Source organism: Gopherus evgoodei, chromosome 1 (assembly GCF_007399415.2).
Source record: "Gopherus evgoodei ecotype Sinaloan lineage chromosome 1, rGopEvg1_v1.p, whole genome shotgun sequence".
In the NCBI taxonomy this organism is placed as follows: Eukaryota; Metazoa; Chordata; order Testudines; family Testudinidae; genus Gopherus; species Gopherus evgoodei.
The window spans coordinates 278,138,385-278,158,322 of record NC_044322.1 but is presented as its reverse complement, the minus strand read 5'-3'; the positions used below and the strand labels follow the sequence as shown (position 1 = coordinate 278,158,322).

The window sequence follows — 19,938 nt, the reverse complement described above, 5'->3', positions numbered from 1 at the left end:
CATGCTGGGGCTCTGCAGCTCCTTGGACACCATTGTTTTTCAAATGGTGATTTCTGTTCATTAGGAATTCCTGTTAATGAGCATGGAAAGCTGACCACAGAGATATCCTGATAAAGAGGAAACTTGTGTTCCATTGCAGAAATATCAGGATTTTTCTCATCGGAGAGGAGTTTTTATTTCTAATTCCAATTTTACTAATACCTAGCCTTTCTAGTGCTTTCAGTTCCTCGAACTCTTGAGAAAATACAATTTGGAATTTACATGGCTTTTCCTTGCAGGTATTCGCAGCTGATACGCACAGCTTGTGTTACTGACAGTATTACACTGCTTGACAATCACTTAAATTGCTTTTTATCTTTTCTAATGAAATATTTATCCACTAGAAATCTACAGAAAATATAATTAAACTTTCTACTATATGTTCTGGCTGTCTGGTATTTTGGTAAATTGTCACTAAAACTACAGGGAAAAAATGTTTCTGAAAAGGCTCCCTAAATTAAAGCATGAAACTGAGTTGAAGAATTAAAGAGACCCAAATTTATGAGTTGTTAATTCTTATTTAAAAATTCAATGCTGGGTGCATCACTTCAGATGCTAGGTGACTGCAGGCATTGAAGCCTTAAATGATTAAATTGTAAAAATAAGCAATATTTCCTGTACTATGTTATGCCCCAAAAGTGGAGATGTAGGGGTTAAAAGAAGGGGAAGTGGGATAAAAGGCTGCAGCTCCCCTTCCTTTGCTAAAAGCAGATGGTTAGCTCCCCATTCTCCCTGGTTAATGCACTGTGGATTCCCTCTCCTTTTTCAATCTCCTTTAACCACTGTTAAGCAAATCATATTAGCCCCATGGCGTGAAACTGACTGTGCAGTTGATTGTTGCTGCTGCTGTTACAGGATTTAATGTCAACCATTTGGATATTGCACCCCGGTACGCCAGCATTCTGATGGGGATCTCCAATGGTGTGGGGACACTGTCTGGAATGGTGTGCCCACTCATTGTTGGTGCGATGACTAAACACAAGGTAATGTTTCCTTACCTGGTTCTAGAATGAGGATTAAATTACATGCAAGATTAAGATCATTTCAAAGGTTATTGGATCTCTAATTTTTTTCAGCTGTGTGTTTTTTTTCCCCTTACCAAAATACTAGGTGCTATATCCTCAGCTGGTATCAATGGAAGAGGGATACAGTTTACACCTGCTAAGCATCTTGCCTTGAAATTTCACTAGGGTTCTGTCTTAGGGTGGTATCATTCTCTCCTGCAGAAAAACCCGCAAGAGTTACTTGGAAAACTGCAGTGTAAGACTGCTGAGGTTCCTGAGCAATCATCGCTCTGAAATGGGGTTTGACTTCTCACGTTTAGAAAGGGCCATGGCCTTCTAACTTCATGGGTGTCCTACAACCCACGGGGAAATCCCATTAGTATTTTATTAGCTATCATTATGGAGGAAAAAGAAATATTCATTACAATTATTTTCTTCAAATGTTTTATTTATAAAACTAGGAATCCGACAATCAATCAATGTACAATGTGTGCTAACTCCTGGTCTAATCCAGAGGTTAGTATTTCCATTTACTGCACACCTAATGAGTCTTATATCATTCTTTCAGACCCGGGAAGAGTGGCAAAATGTCTTTCTGATAGCAGCTCTCGTGCACTACAGTGGAGTGATATTCTATGCTATCTTTGCTTCTGGTGAGGAGCAAGAATGGGCTGACCCTGAAAGCCTCAGTGAAGAGAAATGTGGCATAATCGACCAAGATGAACTGGCTGAAGAAATGGAACTGAACAGTGAAACTTTTGTTAGTCCAAAGAAAATGTACGGCGCTACCAGTCAAAACAACATTGTGCGGAAAAAGGCATGGAGAAAGCAAAAGGGAGTAACGCAGGATATAGAGGAACAGACTTCCTACCATTATGAAAATGGAAATTTTCAAGATAGGTCATAATATCTGAAAATGTGTGATTGTGTGGCAAGTGCCCCTGTCCTCTCCTGCCCAACCGCCTGCTAGTCAGACTGTATCCATATGTACTTGCTTATTCATTCATGGAGAATCCTGCCAAATGGTTGGATGTAAGATGTAGTAATTCTCTCCTTGAAGCACAGAAAAAGAGCTAATAGAAATATAACTGGCAAACCTAAGTCTGGCTTTCAATCAGATGTGTAGGATGGACTGAGGGCTCCCTGTACAACCCTATGGAATTTAGCAGAGTTCCACATTGGTGTAGTGGGTCTGTCTGCTTGGCTCTGATTGTGGGAGTAGGGCCTTTCAAGTAAGGAAAAGGCCATAATAGGTTGTGGGATTCATGGTAATTTAATGATATTCCCCCTACTACAATGTGTGTTTACTAGGAAGCCCATAGATACAGAAGTCTGGCCATGATTGTCCGTGTAGGACGGGGGTCTCAAACTGGGGGTCGTGACCTCTCTGGGGGTTGTGAGGTTATTACATGGGGGTCACGAGCTATCAGCCTCCCTCCCAAGCCCCACTTTGCCTCCAGCATTTATAATAGTGTTAAATTAACAACACATTTTTTACATTTATAAGGGAGGTCGCACTCAGAGGCTTGCTGTGTGAAAGGGGTCACCAGTACAAAAGTTAGGTGAAGTTTTAGGTTCCTGCTGAGAGGTGAGAGTGAAGGAAATGTAAAATTATTAAATTAAATGTGGTCACTAAACAGCAGGAGGGAAATGTGTAACCAAGATTGCTGAAACTATTATTCCAACAATGCTTTCATTCAAGGAGAGAAACTTTTTTCTTTATACGTGATGCACCCAGGTTGGATAAAGCAATATAATGGCTACTGTAGAGATTATTTCTCTCAACCTCCCCCACCCCCAATTTTGTGTTGGCATGAAAAAATAATTTTGAAACAAAAATCATCTTCCCATTCATCATAGTCCCATAAAGATAAGATTTTCACTCAGTTCATTATTGTAAAGTGCTTTAAATACATTTTTCTAGGGTAAAATTTGGATAAAACTATAGGCCTCAGCCTAGCAGCCCTTGTTTATGTGAATGAGATCACTTACGTAAGTAAAGTCTATAGTTTTGGGCTTATAACTCTTTTTCCTTTTACATATTGCTGCAGTTTCTCCATTGCTGTGAATGAGGTACAGTATATTTTTTGGGGGGAAAGGGTTTCTATTTAAAGAAATGACCTGATTCTCAGATATTCTGATCTTACTGTCTCTCTGCCGTCAGTATATGTTTGATATCATAAAATGGCTTTAGATTTTTTCAACCATCTTTGGAAGCTACCAAGATTACAATGGAACGTGCTATATCATCTTAAATCATTAGCTGCAGTCAATAACTCATTGTGGCAATAATAATATTTTCTTAATGAAGAATTTCACGAAACTGTTTGTTTTACATTGTGATACATGTCTCAGTAAAATCAAGTAAAATGACCCCATTTACTCTGTGATGTTTTATGTCATATCTCAATCTTGTTATGTGGGGTTATGATGCATCATTTATAGCCAATGTAAAGTGCATGATAAGATTAGCAATTTAAAACATGTTATAGACACTAATCTGTCTGTGTCTTCAGTCTTCATGGCCGAGGATGTTTGGGAGATTCCCAAACCTGAGCCGGCTTTTCTAGGTGACAAATCGAAGGAATCCTCACAGATTGAGGTGTCACTAGAGGAGATTATGGAATTAATTGATAAACTTAACATTAACAAGTCACCAGGACCAGATGGCATTCATCCAAGTGTTCTGAAAGAACTCAAAACTGAAGTTGCGGAACTATTAGCTAGGGTTTGTAACCTGTCCTTTAAATCGGCCTCTGTACCCAATGACTGGAAGATAGCTAATGTAACGCCAATATTTAAAAAAGGCTCTAGAGGTGATCCTGGCAATTACAGACCAGTAAATCTAATGTCAGTACCAGGCAAATTAGTTGAAAAAATAGTAAAGAATAAATTGCCCAACAATTTATGTTCTAGGTGTCTGACAAAAGTCAACATGGTTTCTGTAAAGGGAAATCACGTCTTACTAATATATTAGAGGTCTTTGAAGGGGTCAACAAACATGTGGACAAGAGGGATCCGGTGGACATAGTGTAGTTAGATTTCCAGAAAACCTTTGACAAGATTCCTCACCAAAGGCTCTTACGTAAATTAAGTTGCCATGGGATAAGAGGGAAGGTCCTTTCGTGGATTGAGAACTGGTTAAAAGACAGGGAACAAAGGGTAGGAATTAATGGTAAATTCTCAGAATGGAGAGGGGTAACTGGTAGTGTTCCCCAAGGGTCAGTCCTAGGACCAATCCTATTCAACTTATTCATAAATGATCTGGAGAAAGGGGTAAACAGTAAGGTGGAAAAGTTTGCAGATGATACTAAACTGCTAAAGATAAGTTAAGACCAAAGCAGACTGCAAAGAACTTCAAAAAGATCTCACAAAACTAAGTGATAGGGCAACAAAATGGCAAATGAAATTTAATGTGGATAAACGTAAAGTAATGCACACTGGAAGAAATAACCTCAACTATACATACAATATGGTGGGGGCTAATTTAGCTACAACATATCAGGAAAAAGATCTTGGAGTCATCGTGGATAGTTCTGTGAAGTCGCCCATGCAGGGTGCAGCGGCGGTCAAAAAAGCAAACAGGTTGTTAGGAATCATTAAATACGGGATAGAAAATAAGACAGAGAGTATCTTATTGCCCTTATATAAATCCATGGTACGCCCACATCTTGAATACTGCATACAGATGTGTTCTCCTCATCTCAGAAAAGATATACTGGCATTAGAAAGGGTTCAGAGAAGGGCAACTAAAATGATTAGGGGTTTGGAATGGATCCCATATGAGGAGAGATTAAAGAGGCTAGGACTTTTCAGCTTGGAAAAGAGGAGACTAAGGGGGATATGATAGAGGTATATAAAATCTTGAGTGATGTGGAGAAAGTATATAAGGAAAAGTTATTTACTTGTTCCCATAATACAAGAACTAGGGGCCACCAAATGAAATTAATGGGCAACAAGTTTAAAACAAATAAAAGGAAGTTCTCCTTCACACAGCGCACAGTCAACTTGTGGAACTCCTTTCCTGGGGAGGTTGTGAAGGCTAAGACTATAACAGCATTTAAAATAGAACTGGATAAATTCATGGAAGTTAAGTCCATTAATGGCTATTAGCCAGGTTGGATAAGAAAGGGTGTCCCTAGCCTCTGTTTGTCAGAGGATGGAGATGGATGGCAGGAGAGAAATCACTTGATCATTGCCTGTTAGGTTCACTCCCTCTGGGGCACCTGGCATTGGCCATTGTTGGTAGACAGATACTGGGCTAGATGGACCTTTGGTCTGACCCGGTACGGCCGTTCTTATGTTACTAAAGTGCAATTGAGTGCATAGGTGGAATTATCCTTAGGGTATGTGTACATTGAAGGTGTACTTCAGCTCAGGTAGACATACCCAGGCTAAAAATAACAGTGTAGAGGCAGAAGCAGGACAGGATCGCTGCCCAAGGGTCTCAGATTGGCTAGCCTGCTCTGCCACCCATGCTGCTGCAGCGGCACTTCTATTTCTAGTGCACTAGATGGATCAGAAATAGTGCAGGTATGTCTCAGTAGGGTGACCAGGTTTTCTGATTTTATAGGGATGGTCCCAATATTTGGGGCTTTGTCTTTTATAGGCGGTTATTGCCCTCCACCCTCTCTCCTTATTTTTCACACTTGCTATCCGGTCAGCCTTTGTCTCAGCAAGCTGAAATTACACCTTGCAGCTCCAGTGTAGATGCACCCTGACACATAATCATTTGAATCCACAGATGGCTTATCTTCCACACGCGTAATTAAACAAGAGAGACAAGGAAGTCAACCAATCCTCTTTCCCTGACTAAATCGCTTTCATTTACAGCAAAATCCAGTCTAGAATATATAGATAAAACCAAATAGAATGGACCAAATTCTCTGCTGATGTAAATAAATGCAGAGAATTTGATCTAGTATCTTTACTGCTACAGCAAAAATATAGACCTCCTTTTACACAATACGGTCCATTAAAAAGCAATGGTCATATATTAATTTTATTATCCAAATCATACAAAACCCTTCTCAAAAATTCCTATACATTTAAAAATGCCACTAGTAATTCCTGTTCTATTTTTGCTCTTTTAGGGTCCTTTCAGCTAAATTCTAAAAGGGTTAGTTGGCTACTTATTTGATTAAATTTGGAATAGCTACAAGAGAGAAGTTTTTCTTATGGTGTATAGTCAATCTTTGGGGATTTAGTATCACAGGAGGTAGAGTCAAATATTGCGATTAGATTACAAAAAGGGTTGCATCAACCATTCTCCAATTATTCCTTTGCATCCACCATATCTTACTTGAGAGAGAGAAAGAGAGAGAGTGAGCATTATCTCCCTTCATATTCACAACTGCACAGACAACCTCCTCTTCCATTTACAATCACATAACATGTCTGTGGCAGCTACAGCAAACGTTTACATGGAACAGTTATATATATGTATCTGTCTTTTTAATGTAACTTTGTAGGGAGGAACAAGGCAGACAGCCGGCCAGCTTCCACAACTTGAAAATCACTGGGATAAACTACTTTATGAACAGTAATAGTTACACTTCTGCATGCTAAGGGTAATCCTTATCTAAAGGGCACAGACATTAAGTGCAAATTATTATTAATAAAGAGAGAGACACATCTCAGCTTGAGAACCAACGTATCTGAACTTCATAGCTCAGGACCATCTCTAATGATCATAATTATTATTTTTATTGTTATAGACTGATCATCCTAGAAGTCCTTGTGAGTGGTTTCCTGCTCCTTGTACATTATTACACATTTGGCAAGGAGCTCCGTCCTAACTGTGAAATAGATTGCACTGACTCCATGGAAGATCCATTCAAGATGACTTCAGTAGGAGCTGAGCCTTTGACAGCACCTCAAACACAGTGGGTCAGTCCCTTTCAGGTTTAGCTGTTAGGTGCAACTGAGTCATTTCACCTTCCTCTGGAACTTCTAATGGTTGTCACAGGCAGAATACAAGGCTCAATGATCTAATGTGTTATGGCCACTCCTCTGTTCCTCAAATAAGGCCCGATAGCCAAAAAGAATTGGACTGAGCTCCTTAAAGACCTTTCAATTATAGGGGTGTATGGTTGGGTAGGTGGGCAGCGAGAGAAAGGCGGAGACAGATACAGGGCAGGGGACAGTGTTTATACCTGAAGGTTCACTTGAATCAAACTTTTCTGGTATAAAACCCAAACTAACCACTATGCTATTGCTAACTTTGTTTAATGTTGTGCACATGTTGGAGGGGGCAGGGGATGGCATGATAATCCTTACAAGCTCAGAACTGTGGCATTTCATGTAAATCCCCATACTCAGTAGTTTAATCATATCAAAATCATATATTGCAGCTGAGAGGCAAAATTTCCCAAGAAGGCAAATAACTTTTAGCATCTGCTGAAGTTTCTGCCTTGAGCAATACCATCAGATAGTAGTGAAGAGGGAGTGAAAGAAATCCCAAGCATTAAAACGTTTTTGCCAGTAAAAGCACTGGCGTGGACATCTGACCTCTGTCTATCACTACAAGGAGATCATTGACCAGCACAGCCAGTGAGTCTCTGTATGATTGTATGCCCAAGCCCAAAATCAAACTCACTGGGCTCAAGCAGTCTTGAGTACTCCAGAGCTATTTGGACCCAACCTTTTCAACTATCTTATCACAAGACTCAAGACAGAGAAATAATTGCAGAGGGTGTCAGTGTAAAGAGTGTTTCTTCTAACAATTTCTTCTTTAATAGACAGGTTTCAGAGTAGCAGCCGTGTTAGTCTGTATCCACAAAAAGAACAGGAGTACTTGTGGCACCTTAGGGACTAACACATTTATTTCAGCATAAGCTTTTGTGAGCTACAGCTCACTTCTGTGTGTTCCATTCTATGCATGCGAAGAAGTGAGCTGTAGCTCACGAAAGCTTATGCTGAAATAAATTTGTTAGTCTCTAAGGTGCCACAAGTACTCCTGTTCTTTCTTTAATAGAAGTCAGCCTTTGGTGCACTTACAACCAACTCCAGGAACAGCCCCATCAGATCCCCAGTAGCTAAGAGAGGCATGGCTCTAACTCACAGGTCATAGTCCATTGCTCTCTTAATACCTCTAGAAGATTGACAAGAGGACTATGCATTTGTTTCTACACTACATAGTTCTGTCATATTGGCTAAGATCTCTTGAATTGGATGTGAGCACAATTATTCAGAAGTTCCTCGTGGTGAGAAACAGCCGACTCAGTCACAAGATGCAAATAACTTGAATTAGCCATGTGGTTCATGACCCTAGAACTGCCTTTTATTAAATCAATTTTCTTAGAACAGTGAGTTTAGGCAGCCATTTTCACAAAATAAAAACCTGACACTATATGTCCTGTGAATGCACATTTTATTGCAAACTCACTGCATTCAGGGTTTTTCATACATACTTGTTCTGAAGTGATTCAGCTGGTTTTTGTTCCCTTTAGTATGGCAAACATCAAATCATGTCCATCTGAGGAAGAGTATAAATGTGAAACATTATTGCTTAGCCCAGTGAATTTTAGATTATAATTAACAGATTTAATTAGCTATAGAAGCCATATACTTACTCACTGAATCTTGGCAATAAGATCATCACTTCAGGTGGGTTTGCTATCCACTTGCTTATCAGTAGAAAAGGCAGGCTGATCTTTAGTCTCTGTCCACACTATAACTTACAACTAAATTTGTGTAATTAGTTACTAAGATGATTTGATCTCAACACAGATCACATACCACATGGTTAAAATAATTAAGTTATTGTGGCAGCTAGCAGTATTTCATGCCTGCTAGGGGCTTAGGCTGGCACATGCTTTCTGCAACCAGCTCAGCACCTGGGCAGGAAATTAGAAATTTTGCTTCTATCCACCTGTATGCTGCCAAATTAAACAAAGAGACAAAACTTCCAATGTGGAGCAGGTGTTTATTTCCAGGACCTTATTTCTGTCTCAGCACCAAGAAATGCCTGCAGGAGACAGGGGCGGCTGTAGCTTTTTTGCCGCCCCAAGCACGGCAGTCAGGCAGCCTTCAGCGGCTTGCCTGCAGGAGGTCTGCTGGTCCCATGGCTTCGGTGTACCTACTGCCGAAGCTGCCGGGCTGGCAGACCATCTGCAGGCATGCCGCTGAAGGCTGCCTGACTGCCGCCCTCGCAGGGACTGGAAGGCCGCCCCTGGAGGCTTGCCGCCCCACGCACGCGCTTGGAGGGCTGGTGCCTGGAGCTGCCGCTGGCAGGAGACTCATCCTTCACCGTGCTAGTAACAAGGACTTCATTTCTCTAGGGAAACTACTTTGTCTCAGGTACTCCTGAAGGGACAGCAACAGTTTCTCCCTAGGATACTGCTGGCACAGTCTAAGAAACTAAATATAACTCTCTGTCAAATGAACCATACCTGATTTCCAGTAAATATCTCGTCAAATGTGCCTTTTCTCATCTCAAAACTGGTTCTGTGAATTTTGCTGTTCCATTGGAGAATTGGGCTAGCTATGTGATCTCCGATCCAGGGGGTTGAGTGGCCTTGAGATCCTGAGTTGAAATGTCCACACTGCTATTTTTAGCACACTAGCTCAAGTCCTGCTAGGATGAATGTATCCATCTGGTTAATGAGGCTTTTTAAATAAACTCCTGGGAAGCTTCTAGTACAAGTTGGTTCTGAGCTAAAATGTAAGGAAACAAACAACCACAAAAAGAATTTTCAGGATGCAATCAAAGCACAAGCTGGTTGTAAAACCCATTTACGTTTCCCTGAATAAAAAAAGACCTATGAAGGGAAATTTTGAAACAAACTGTAACAAGATTTACTTTTAGTTTTGATTCAAATTAAAATTTTCATTTTGAGTCCAACTGAATTTTTCATTTTGATTCTAAATTAGCTTTATTTAAATTTTTGAAAACTAAAAAGAAATGAAAATTTAAATTCAAAGTGAAATGAGATGAAAATGTTCATTTCACTTGAAAACTTTCCATTGAAAATTTGAATCAAACTTTTTCCAGTGAAAATTTTTATTTTTGATTAACTCTTATTTTTCAGTATTTTTTTGGCCCCTATCTCAAGGTCTTCGTATTTGGCAAAGTAGTGACTGTCAGCCACACATGCAGAATTTGAACAGGAAATGATTTTGTTGTTGAAGATTTTAGAAGAAGAAGTGGGAACCTAAATTGGGTTATAATGGAAGCAATTCTTAAACTTAACTGCAGATGGCTATCATCTCTCCGTAGTGAAAATTGAGAAGGATAATTATGCATTACCTCATCCATGCACAGCTTAATGAATAACGGGTGATGAGGGAAAGAGAGAGCTAGCCCTGGTTATTTTTGGTGTAGCTGATATTGATTCCCTGTGCAACTGATATTTTCTAGCTGTTATGTGGTAGAAGTTTAATGCAATCAAATATTCCCTCTTCTTATGCTTGGAAACAACTAAAAGTGAAAGTTAAATGAAATTTCACTCTCACTGGGAGGAAAAACATGGATTAAAGATAGAAAGAATGGAAAACCACAGAAATAACCTCCTTGTCTAACGAGATACACCGAATTTTGGTCAAAAAATAGCAAGAGCAACCAGATGTTAACTGAGCTGCCCAGAGGGGTCTGATATGGTTCCATGAATGTAACATAACTTGAATTGAAATTAGCAAGATAAAACTAATTAAGTGTCATGTAGAGTGTGTCCTTCAACTCAGATGCTGTGTTGCATACATGAATTCTTAGCTGTCTACCCTGGAGATTAGGCTGGCTTAACTATGTTACTCAGGGCATGGATTTTTCTGATCCCTCAGTGGCGTAGCTGGGTTGACCTGACTTTTTACTGTAGACCAGGCTTTACTCTGATCTTACTGTCAGCTGGTTACAGAGATGCTGGGAGGTTAGTTATCAGTTTAAAAACAAGGTGTAACAGGGAATATTGGGAAAACAGATTCATTGGAATTCTGAGTTAAGCCCTCTGTGTCTGACATTGTCACGGGTGGTTTTGGGTATGTCGTCAGGCCCCCCTCCCTCCCTCCATGAAAGCAACGGTGGACAATAGTTTCTCGCCTTTTCTCCTGGGTTACCCGTGCAGACATCATACCACAGCAAGCATGGAGCCTGCTCAGCTCACTATCACCGTACTTCTGCTGGGTGCTGCTGGCAGATGTGGTACTGCATTGCTACATAGCAGCAGCTCCTTGCCTTCATGGCAGATGGTGCAGTAGGACTGACAGTCATCATACATCTCCTGAGTGAGGTTGAACAGGGGTGCCTGGACAGACATGGCTATTCTCCTCTTAGAGCACCAAATGGGAGCCAGAGACTCGAGGTCTTTCTCTTCTTTAAATTTCATCTCATGGAGATTCAATCTTGCCTGGAATATCATGTGAGCTGGAGACTTCTCCCTCAGGCTGCTCTCCCAGCTGGCAGCACCACGCGGTAGCACCTACCCCAGTCTACCCCTTGCTCCCATGGCTCATGAAACCATATACAGGCAGCCTGGACAGTAGTAAGGAGCAGTTCAACTATAGGCTGAGCAAGTGCAGCATGGGGGAGAATGTGCATTTGGACATTTAAAAGCTCGTTGGTGCTGTTTGCTGACTAGGTCAGACCTCAGCGCAACCAACATTCCCATTGTTATTGCTGCTTGCTGTGTGCTCCATAACGTCTGTGAAAGTAAGGGAGAGATATTGATGGCAGGGTGGGAGGTTGAGGCAAATCGCCTGGCATCTGATTTGAGCAGCCAGATACCATGGCGATTAGAAGAGCATAGCAAGGCATGCTGTGCATCACAGAGGCTTTGAAAACCAGTTTCATGACTAGCTAGGCTTTGGTGTGACAGTTGTGTGTGCTTCTCCTTGATGCAAACCCTTCCCCTTTGTTGATTTTAATTCCCTGTAAGCCAAGCACCCTCCCCCCTTCGAAATAAAGTAACTATTGTTTTGAAACCATGCACTCTGTTTTTATTAATTAAAAAAAATGAGATAATGGACAAGGTAACCTGGGTCGGGTGGGGGAGGAGGGGAGGACAAGGCCACATTGCTTATTGTAGCCACATTAAAAATCAAACTGTTTGAATGACAGCTTTCTGTTGCTTGGGCCATCCTCTGGAGTGGAGTGGTTGGGTGTTTGGAGCCTTCCCACCGCTGTGTTTTTGGGCATCTGGGTGAGGAGGCTATGGAACATGGGAAGGAGGGTAGGCAATTATACAGTGGATGCAGCGGGGGTCTGTGCTCTCGTTGGCTTTCCTGCAGCTGCAACAGATGCTTCATCATGTCCGTTTGCTCCTCCATTAGTCTCAGCATCATGTTCTGCCTCCATTCTTCCCTCTCACTTAATTCTTTCTGGGCCTCTGCCACTGAATGCCTCCATGCATTAAGCTGTGCCCTATCAGTGCGGGAGGACTGCATGAGCTTGGAAAACATGTCATTGCGAGCGCGGTTTTTTTTTGCCTTCTAATCTGCAATAACCTCAGGGATGGAGATGATAAGGGTAGTAGAAACATTCTACGCTCTACGATTCTGGGGAGACTGCATGGTCACCTGTGCTGCTGAGTTCGCCACGCTGACCAAACAGGAAATGAAATTCAAAAATTCCCGGGGCTTTTCCTGTGCACCTGGCTAGTGCAGCGGAGTTCAAAGTGCTGTCCAGAGCGGTCACAATGGAGCATTCTGGGATAGCCAATACCATTGATTCGCGTCTGCACTACCCCAAATTTCACCCAGCAAGGTCGATTTTAGCACTACTTCCCTCACCGGGGAGGAGTACAGAAGTCAATTTTAAGAGCCCTTTAAGTCGACGGAACAGGGTTGGTTGTGTGGACACATTCATTATAAAATAGACCTAATGTGGCTAAATTCGACCTAACCCCATAGTATAGACTAGGGCTAAGTAATAGAAATTCCAGCTAAACTTTTCCTTTTTAAAGCGATCTAGAATTGCTGACATACTGAAACTAATTATTTCTTAACTTTTATCTGATAATGATGCTTTGACAGGGCAAGAAATTCATTCTGGTTTTTATTAATCACAGCATTTTTCACAACATGTTCTCTGGAGTGTTTATGTTATTTAGCATATGGTGTTTTTAAAGCTTCTGTATCTGCTAGATTACATAACTAAAGAATAGCTTCACATGTTACTGTTACAAATGCAGTAATATTTGATTGACTAGTTTATCAGTACAAAGTTGCCTTTGAAACGGTGTAGTTAAAGAGCCAATTTTGAACATGCTTTCTCCCAAGAACTTATAATGCTGGCATTTTAATTTTCCAACATGATACAATCTGGCATACGAACTGTCAGCTCAGCTGAATTGTTTGCAAATGACTTTCATTTGTGTATGGAATATCTGGAACAGTCAATAGACTACATTTTGTTAGTGTATAATTATGGGTATTTTTTAACCCATTGAGTTTAAAAATAAATGTACAAATTCTTACAACATAACATACCTAGCTAGTGCTGGCACCTGTTCTTCTATACAAGTTTGATTTGGTTTTGACCGTCTGCACTATAGACTACAGGCTCCTTGGAGCAGATCAATGTGCTGTTCAATATGTTTGGATAGTGCTGAGCAAACCATGGAACTCAGTTTTGGGAACAAAAATATTGCTAGAATTTTTTTTCTCCCTCTGTTCTTCAGAGTTTATGTAGGGGTAGGGTAAGGATGGAAAATATTTAATGATTATATAAAAGTTTCTGATGATTTGGCCATTTACAAAATTCTTGTATGTCTGCAATTCTATATACAGAGTTTCCATGATTAAGTGAAAATTACTCTGGAATTTTGTACATGATGTATCTATAATTCAATATACACCACTATGGAAAAAAGGCCAATGAACCAACTAAAACTATCTGGGGTTTAAAATGTTGAATAGCTTCATCTGAGCTGAAAGCGCCAAATGCTCAAGGACCTCCTCATATAATCAAGGACACTTCTATCAGCAAAACAATCTAAAGAACTGACACTTTTTTATCGCAACATATGCCTTTATTTTTATATGACTGTTAATAAAACCAGACTGTCAACATGAGACTTGCCATGATCGATAACTTTTAGGACTCATGATGACTCAGTAAATGCCCACCTGTATTGTTTGCAAGGTACCTACACTATTGCTGATGAACAAATAGGTGCCTAAGGAATGTTTATGGACAAGATTTTCTAACCTGTTTAGTGATTTTGGGTTCTCAACTTAAGGTAATTCAGAGACATCTGATTGTCAGAGAGTGCTGAGAACCCACCCTTTGAAAAGGCAACTCTTTCAAGGTGTTTCAAGTTGAAACCCCCAAAATTGAAGCACCTCAAATCACTAGTCACTTCTGAAAATCTTGGTCATGATGAATATTGCTAAATGCAGTCAATTTGTTACATCAGGAAGGCAACTAAATGGATCTGGGGACTGGTAAGGGAGTGAAGAGCTTATCACAACTCCATTGCTGGCTTTAAGTAACCTAAGATCAGATGTGTGAACCAATGTGGATGACTGGTTGGCTAAGCAATTTAATTTCTTTTAGTGCCTTTTTGACAGGCACCCATTTTACAACCATCATTCCTCCAGTGAGGACTCTTATTGTAATCGCAGAAGAGAAGCCTTGGGAACACACTCCATCTCCCTTTCAAAATGAAAACCAGAAATAGAGCGGACTGACCCACCACATCATCAAGTTTTGTCACTTGACGAACAAAAGAGTGGTATTATTTACATCATAAACATATAAAACAGCCAAGAGGCTTAAAGTGTTGGGTTAATTACTGTTAAATTCTTGGAATAAATTGACAGAATTCCAAACAAGATGTTATCAGCTTCTTTGGAATACAGTACATTTTACTGGCATGCTGTTCAAAGGTTTCTGTTGCAACTCATTTTTAGGACAGTTACGTAAAACCTGATGTAGCAGTGAGTGACAAAGGTTTTATTTATTTCACGTTATCTGTTGACTTTTAAAGGCCTAAGTACTAGAGACAGATTAAGCAACAACTAGTCAATTATTAAATGGATACAATAAGTATGCACAGTACTCATTTAAAGAGTTTAAAGAGCTTTTATGCTACAACTATAAAAAAATATAAATCTCTGTTGCAAAGAGGCTGAGCCAGTAAAATTTGCTATTGCAATAAATGTTTTTCAGTTCCTAATACTTATTTACAGACTCTGGTGTTTTTTAAACTATTATTTTCTTCAGGCAACTATTGTTTGTATAAACTAGTTCTAGATTTTAATGAAGTAGAAACCAATGGTCCATAAATTTCATTTTAGATAATCTTTACAGCAGAGGTGGGTAGCTTTTTGGCACTTTCCTAAAATGATCGAGGTGTTGTGTTTTCAACAATTTAAATATATCTTCAGAGGGCATGGTAGTGTATTAGTGGTATTAAGGTTCAGCACAAATCAAAGTTACATTACTTTTCTGAATTGTTATTTTCTTTTCTTGATTCAACTGAAAGTGCTAAGAACTAGTTAATCTTTTCTTTAACTCTCTGATAAATGAATCTGATGTGTAGAAAACAGAATGCAATTATGTGGTTTACATGTAATTCCAAATCAATATTCTATATTCAACAGGGGATGGATTCTGTTTTCAGATAACTGTTTTCTGAATTATTTTTTCACCATCAGTCTTTTATTTGACAGGATGTATATTTGTTGGCTTCACATCATTCAGTAGATAGACTATCTGAAGTACAAAGCCATGTGCTAATGTCTCTAGGGGGTTATTTCAGTACAGGCATGCAAAAAGGAATCCCCCTTTCTTGTGTTTGGGGTTATGTCTATGCTGCAATTAAAACTCCATGGTTTGCCCATGCCGGCTTACTTGGGGTTGTGGGGCTCAGACTAAGGAGCTGTTTAATTGCTTTGTAGGCTTTCAGGCTTGGGCTGGAGACTGGGCTCTACGAACCTACAAGGTGGGAGGGTCCCAGAGTTTAGACTGCAATCAGAGCCCGAATGTGTACACCACAATTAAACAGCCCCTTAGCCTTAGCCCTGCGTGCCCAAGTTAGCTGGCACAGGCCCGCTGTGAGTGTCTAATTGCAGTGTAGACATATCCCATGTGACAAAAACTCTCCTTACAATCTCCTGTACACCCAGGAATTCCTTAGTTTAATAAATGTAGAGCAGTCTCATTTGCATCCAATAATCATGCTACTACTCCTGTGTTTTCCGTTTTTGATGCAGTATAAAACTTTTGCTTTCACATTTCTGCCATCAGTTGATGTTGCTGGGAAAAGCCGGATGCAAAGGGTGCAATTTTCTGCTAACCACGAGCAGATACTGTGATTTTGCAGTGTGTCAGTTTCCCACTTAGAGAAATTAAGGACAGGTTCAGGGCCTGCTCTAGGGTAATTAATTTCTTCCTGAAATTTACACAAAAGTCCTGTTTACCATGAACAGAAATTGAAAAAACAAGAGCAAAACCCCACTCACAGGCTTTCCACTTACACCAACCGCTGAAGCCGATGCTGGAACCAGAAAGAAAGTCCCTGTTTTCTGACCCTTTGTGTCTCTGTCCTGCTTCCAGCACACTGTCTGCTCCCGTTAAGCATTCCTTATGAGATTTCAAACTCGACCCCAACCCCGCCTAAGTCATATGGGCCTCAGCATTCTCAGTACAAAGCCTGAGCTAGTTCATGTGGACCTAGGCACCCCTTTTGTCCAGCAATTCTACAAAACAAAGGAATGTCAAACATGTTTGTCTATATCCAGTGTTCTTTGGAGCTGGTTAGTCACCATCTGGGCAGGAACTCCCCTATGTCTAGATCTTTCTATGGAGAATTTCAATATTTATCAATAATTTATAATGTGCCTTTTGTTACCTCCTTTGTCCTAAAATAATCAGTTTCTGTGCCCAGGAGATGGCATGAGAGGTGCAACAGATCACTAAACACAAGACAAAAAAATACAGAGATTGCTCAGAGGAGGTGATAGAAAGAAACAAGTCAATATGTTTTCTTCTGTTGGTGTTTTCTTTATCGAAACTACCAGTATTCCCTCAAGAAGTTGCCACTGAAGGATAAATTTCTGAATAATTCACCATTTGTAGACATTAAGACCAAGATGACTTCAGAGTTTGCATAAGAAGAAGAAGACATGATGACTTTAGATCTCCTGGCTTTCCAGATGATTGTGGGATGAGATCTCATTTCTTTTCTTGTCTGAACAAGTGGAGAGCACAGATGTTTCTCAATAATCACTGAATGGATATTGCCTGGTGAAAGGGACATGCAATGTGTGATAGCCAAAGTTTGCCCCACCCTTCTTCTGTTTAAATATTATTGCCTCCCTATAAACCTAGATGAACTCTAATTGGACACTCCCACACCAATTCCTGTATCCAGTCACTCACCCATCTACAATAACAATCAACTCAGAAGAAAGTGCACAAAACTGAGCACTCAGATATTTAAAAAGAACAACTTGTGAAAAAATGTAAATAGTGGGCCTGTAGCAGGGTGCTGGTGGAAAAGCATCTAATTAGCCCCTCCCTGGTCAGCAGGGGCGGTTCTAGACATTTCGCAGCCCCAAGCACGGCGGCTTGCCGTGGGGGGCGCTCTGCAGGTCGCCGGTCCCGCGGCTCCAGTGGACCTCCCACAGGTGTGCCTGTGAATGGTCCGCTGATCCCGTGGCTCCACCGAGGCCGTGGGACCAGCGGACCCTCCACAGGCGTGCCGCTAAAGGCTGCCTGCCTGTCGGGCTACTGGCAGACCGCCCCCTGCAGCATGCCACCTCAAGCATGACCTTGGTGTGCTGGGGCCTGGAGCCGCCTCTGCTGGTCAGTTCCAATCAGGGGAAACAGATTGGGGCTGATGGAAAAGACCTGATGGCAGCCTGAGGATTGGCAACCCCTGCTCGCCTGACAAGCCAAGGGCTATAAAGGCTGGGAGGAAGCTAGAAGGTTGCAGGGCAGCTAGGGAAAAGTCAACCAACCAATGGCTGCCTCGCTGAAGGCTGACTCTGCCTGTAAAAGAGGTTACATAATCCTGTAAAGCTTGTAAATAGACAGACACTGGTGGTGGGATAACTATCAGTAAATAAAGACATGGGTGTTTCACAACCTGAAGCCTCTCTGAGCCTTATTGGGGGCAGCAAGCAGACCCCAGGAAGAGAAGCAAGTCATGGATCCTGTTACAAGTGGAGGCTTGTCTGGGATCCTTTGCCAGACACACAGTTTGGTGACCTGGAGATGGAGGGCACTCTGCAGTGGCTCACAGAGCAACATGGTGAGATGTAGAAGACACCACAGGCCTTTCAGCAATCCCACCAGCTGGAAAGGCAAGCTTTGCTGGCTTGGCAGGCTGAACCACAACAGACTTTGCAGGACTTTAAATGAGGGATTTGCCAGTGCAAAGGAGGCATATTTTAGGCTATGACCCAATTTTGAACAATAAGATTTTCAGATAAGAAGGTTCTTCATTAATAATACTATGAGATACTTAATGTCTGCATTTCGGGCTTGTTTAGCTTAAATTTAATAAGCTTGATATTACATTTAAGTCTCTCTTTTTTTTAAAGGGAACTAATTTGTTCTTTAAAAGGAAAGCTGTAAAAGGAGGCTAAGGGGAGAAAGAAAAAGGTAAAGAAAGAAGAAATTTAATCCTCTCAGTCTCCTCATTCATTCTGCCCTAACTCTCCTCAGCTCCCCAACTCCCATTCTTTCTATCCAAAGCCTTCAAACCTTTCTCTCAACCCAGCAGGAGCTTTAAGTCAACACTGTCAGTGGGGCACCATAAACCTCTTAGGTACACATGCACTCATTACACAGAGCATTTTTAAAATGTCCTTCCATTCTCAGCTGTGGTTGCTGGTCTGTTCTAGAAGACTGCTGCAGTTTGGAGCTCTTTGCTGGAATATCCACATGTTCTATACACCATGCTGGCCCGGGGAGCAGTTACCCTAACCAGAGCTCTCCTGCACAAGATGGAAGGACATAGTGCATAGAATTAGGATGAAGGTTTTTGTTTTGTTTTTTTAAAAACCCTCTGATTTTTTCCCCTTATTTTTCTGAGTGTGGCAGTGCCCCAGCTGTCTTGAAGCAAGAATCATCATTGTCTCATCACCAGCCCCGTTCTGTGTCCTCTCAGCCCTGGTCTAATTCATAGATCATCTTCATTTGACTCACTGCATCCATTTTCCGCACAAGCTGATTAGAGATGCACCCCAATGCAGTCGCCAACGGAATTCTGTGTGAGCCCTGAGTAGGAGGTTTGAGTTCTAATTCTGCTGCTGTGACTCCTCTGTTCAGCTGAAACAGAGACCAGAAATAACATTCACTCCCTGATGAGAGTCTGAAAAGAAACAGAGACAGAGCTACTAGGTGTTTATGGAAGCACAACTGGAGCCTTACATTTGTGCTTTGAAGAAGGAAAAACCTAACACATATCCACCAAAAGAAACTTCAGGGCTGTGGAATGATGCCCTTTACAGTTAAATCTCCCACTCTTTCCTTGACAGCCAGGCCCAGGCCTCCTAGTCATACCGGGCAAGGGTGGCCAGTGCTTAATTTGTAATGAAAGATGTGCCTGGGCTCTAGAAATTTTTTTACATTCATAACTGATGCAGCAAGCCCAGAGGTGCCGGGGCTAGGAACTTGAGATTTTTTTTTTTGCTTCAGAACAACAGGAAAATGTTTCAACAGGAAAATGTTTATCTTTCTACTCCTCTCACCAATAACCCACAGTGGTCTCCCTCTCACTGATCCCACTTCCAGAGGAAGAATGCAGCTGACTGGCAACTAGTAAAGCTAGTCTGAAATTTTCTGACAGGAATAAGTTATCCCAGGAAATGCTGATTGATTGAAACAGAAAACTTTTGTGGAAACGTGTGGCTTTTCAACTGATTGTCCCACAAAACTGGGGCAGCATTTTGATGGAACCCTGCCTGTCAGGCAGTTTTCTACACTTGCCTGAGAGGTCATCTATGG

General features: G+C 41.1%; 1 protein-coding gene across 1 annotated transcript in view; it reads left to right on the top strand.

Moving 5' to 3' along the window:
- Nucleotides 1-2,444, top strand: part of SLC17A8 (solute carrier family 17 member 8) — a 42,330-nt gene extending 39,886 nt beyond the window's left edge. The window contains exons 11-12 of the mRNA XM_030553867.1: nt 895-1,022; nt 1,612-2,444. Of these exons, the coding sequence (XP_030409727.1) occupies nt 895-1,022; nt 1,612-1,950 (467 nt within the window). The 3' untranslated portion in view covers nt 1,951-2,444. The remainder of the gene's footprint in view (nt 1-894; nt 1,023-1,611) is intronic.
- Nucleotides 2,445-19,938: the final 17,494 nt, after the last annotated feature.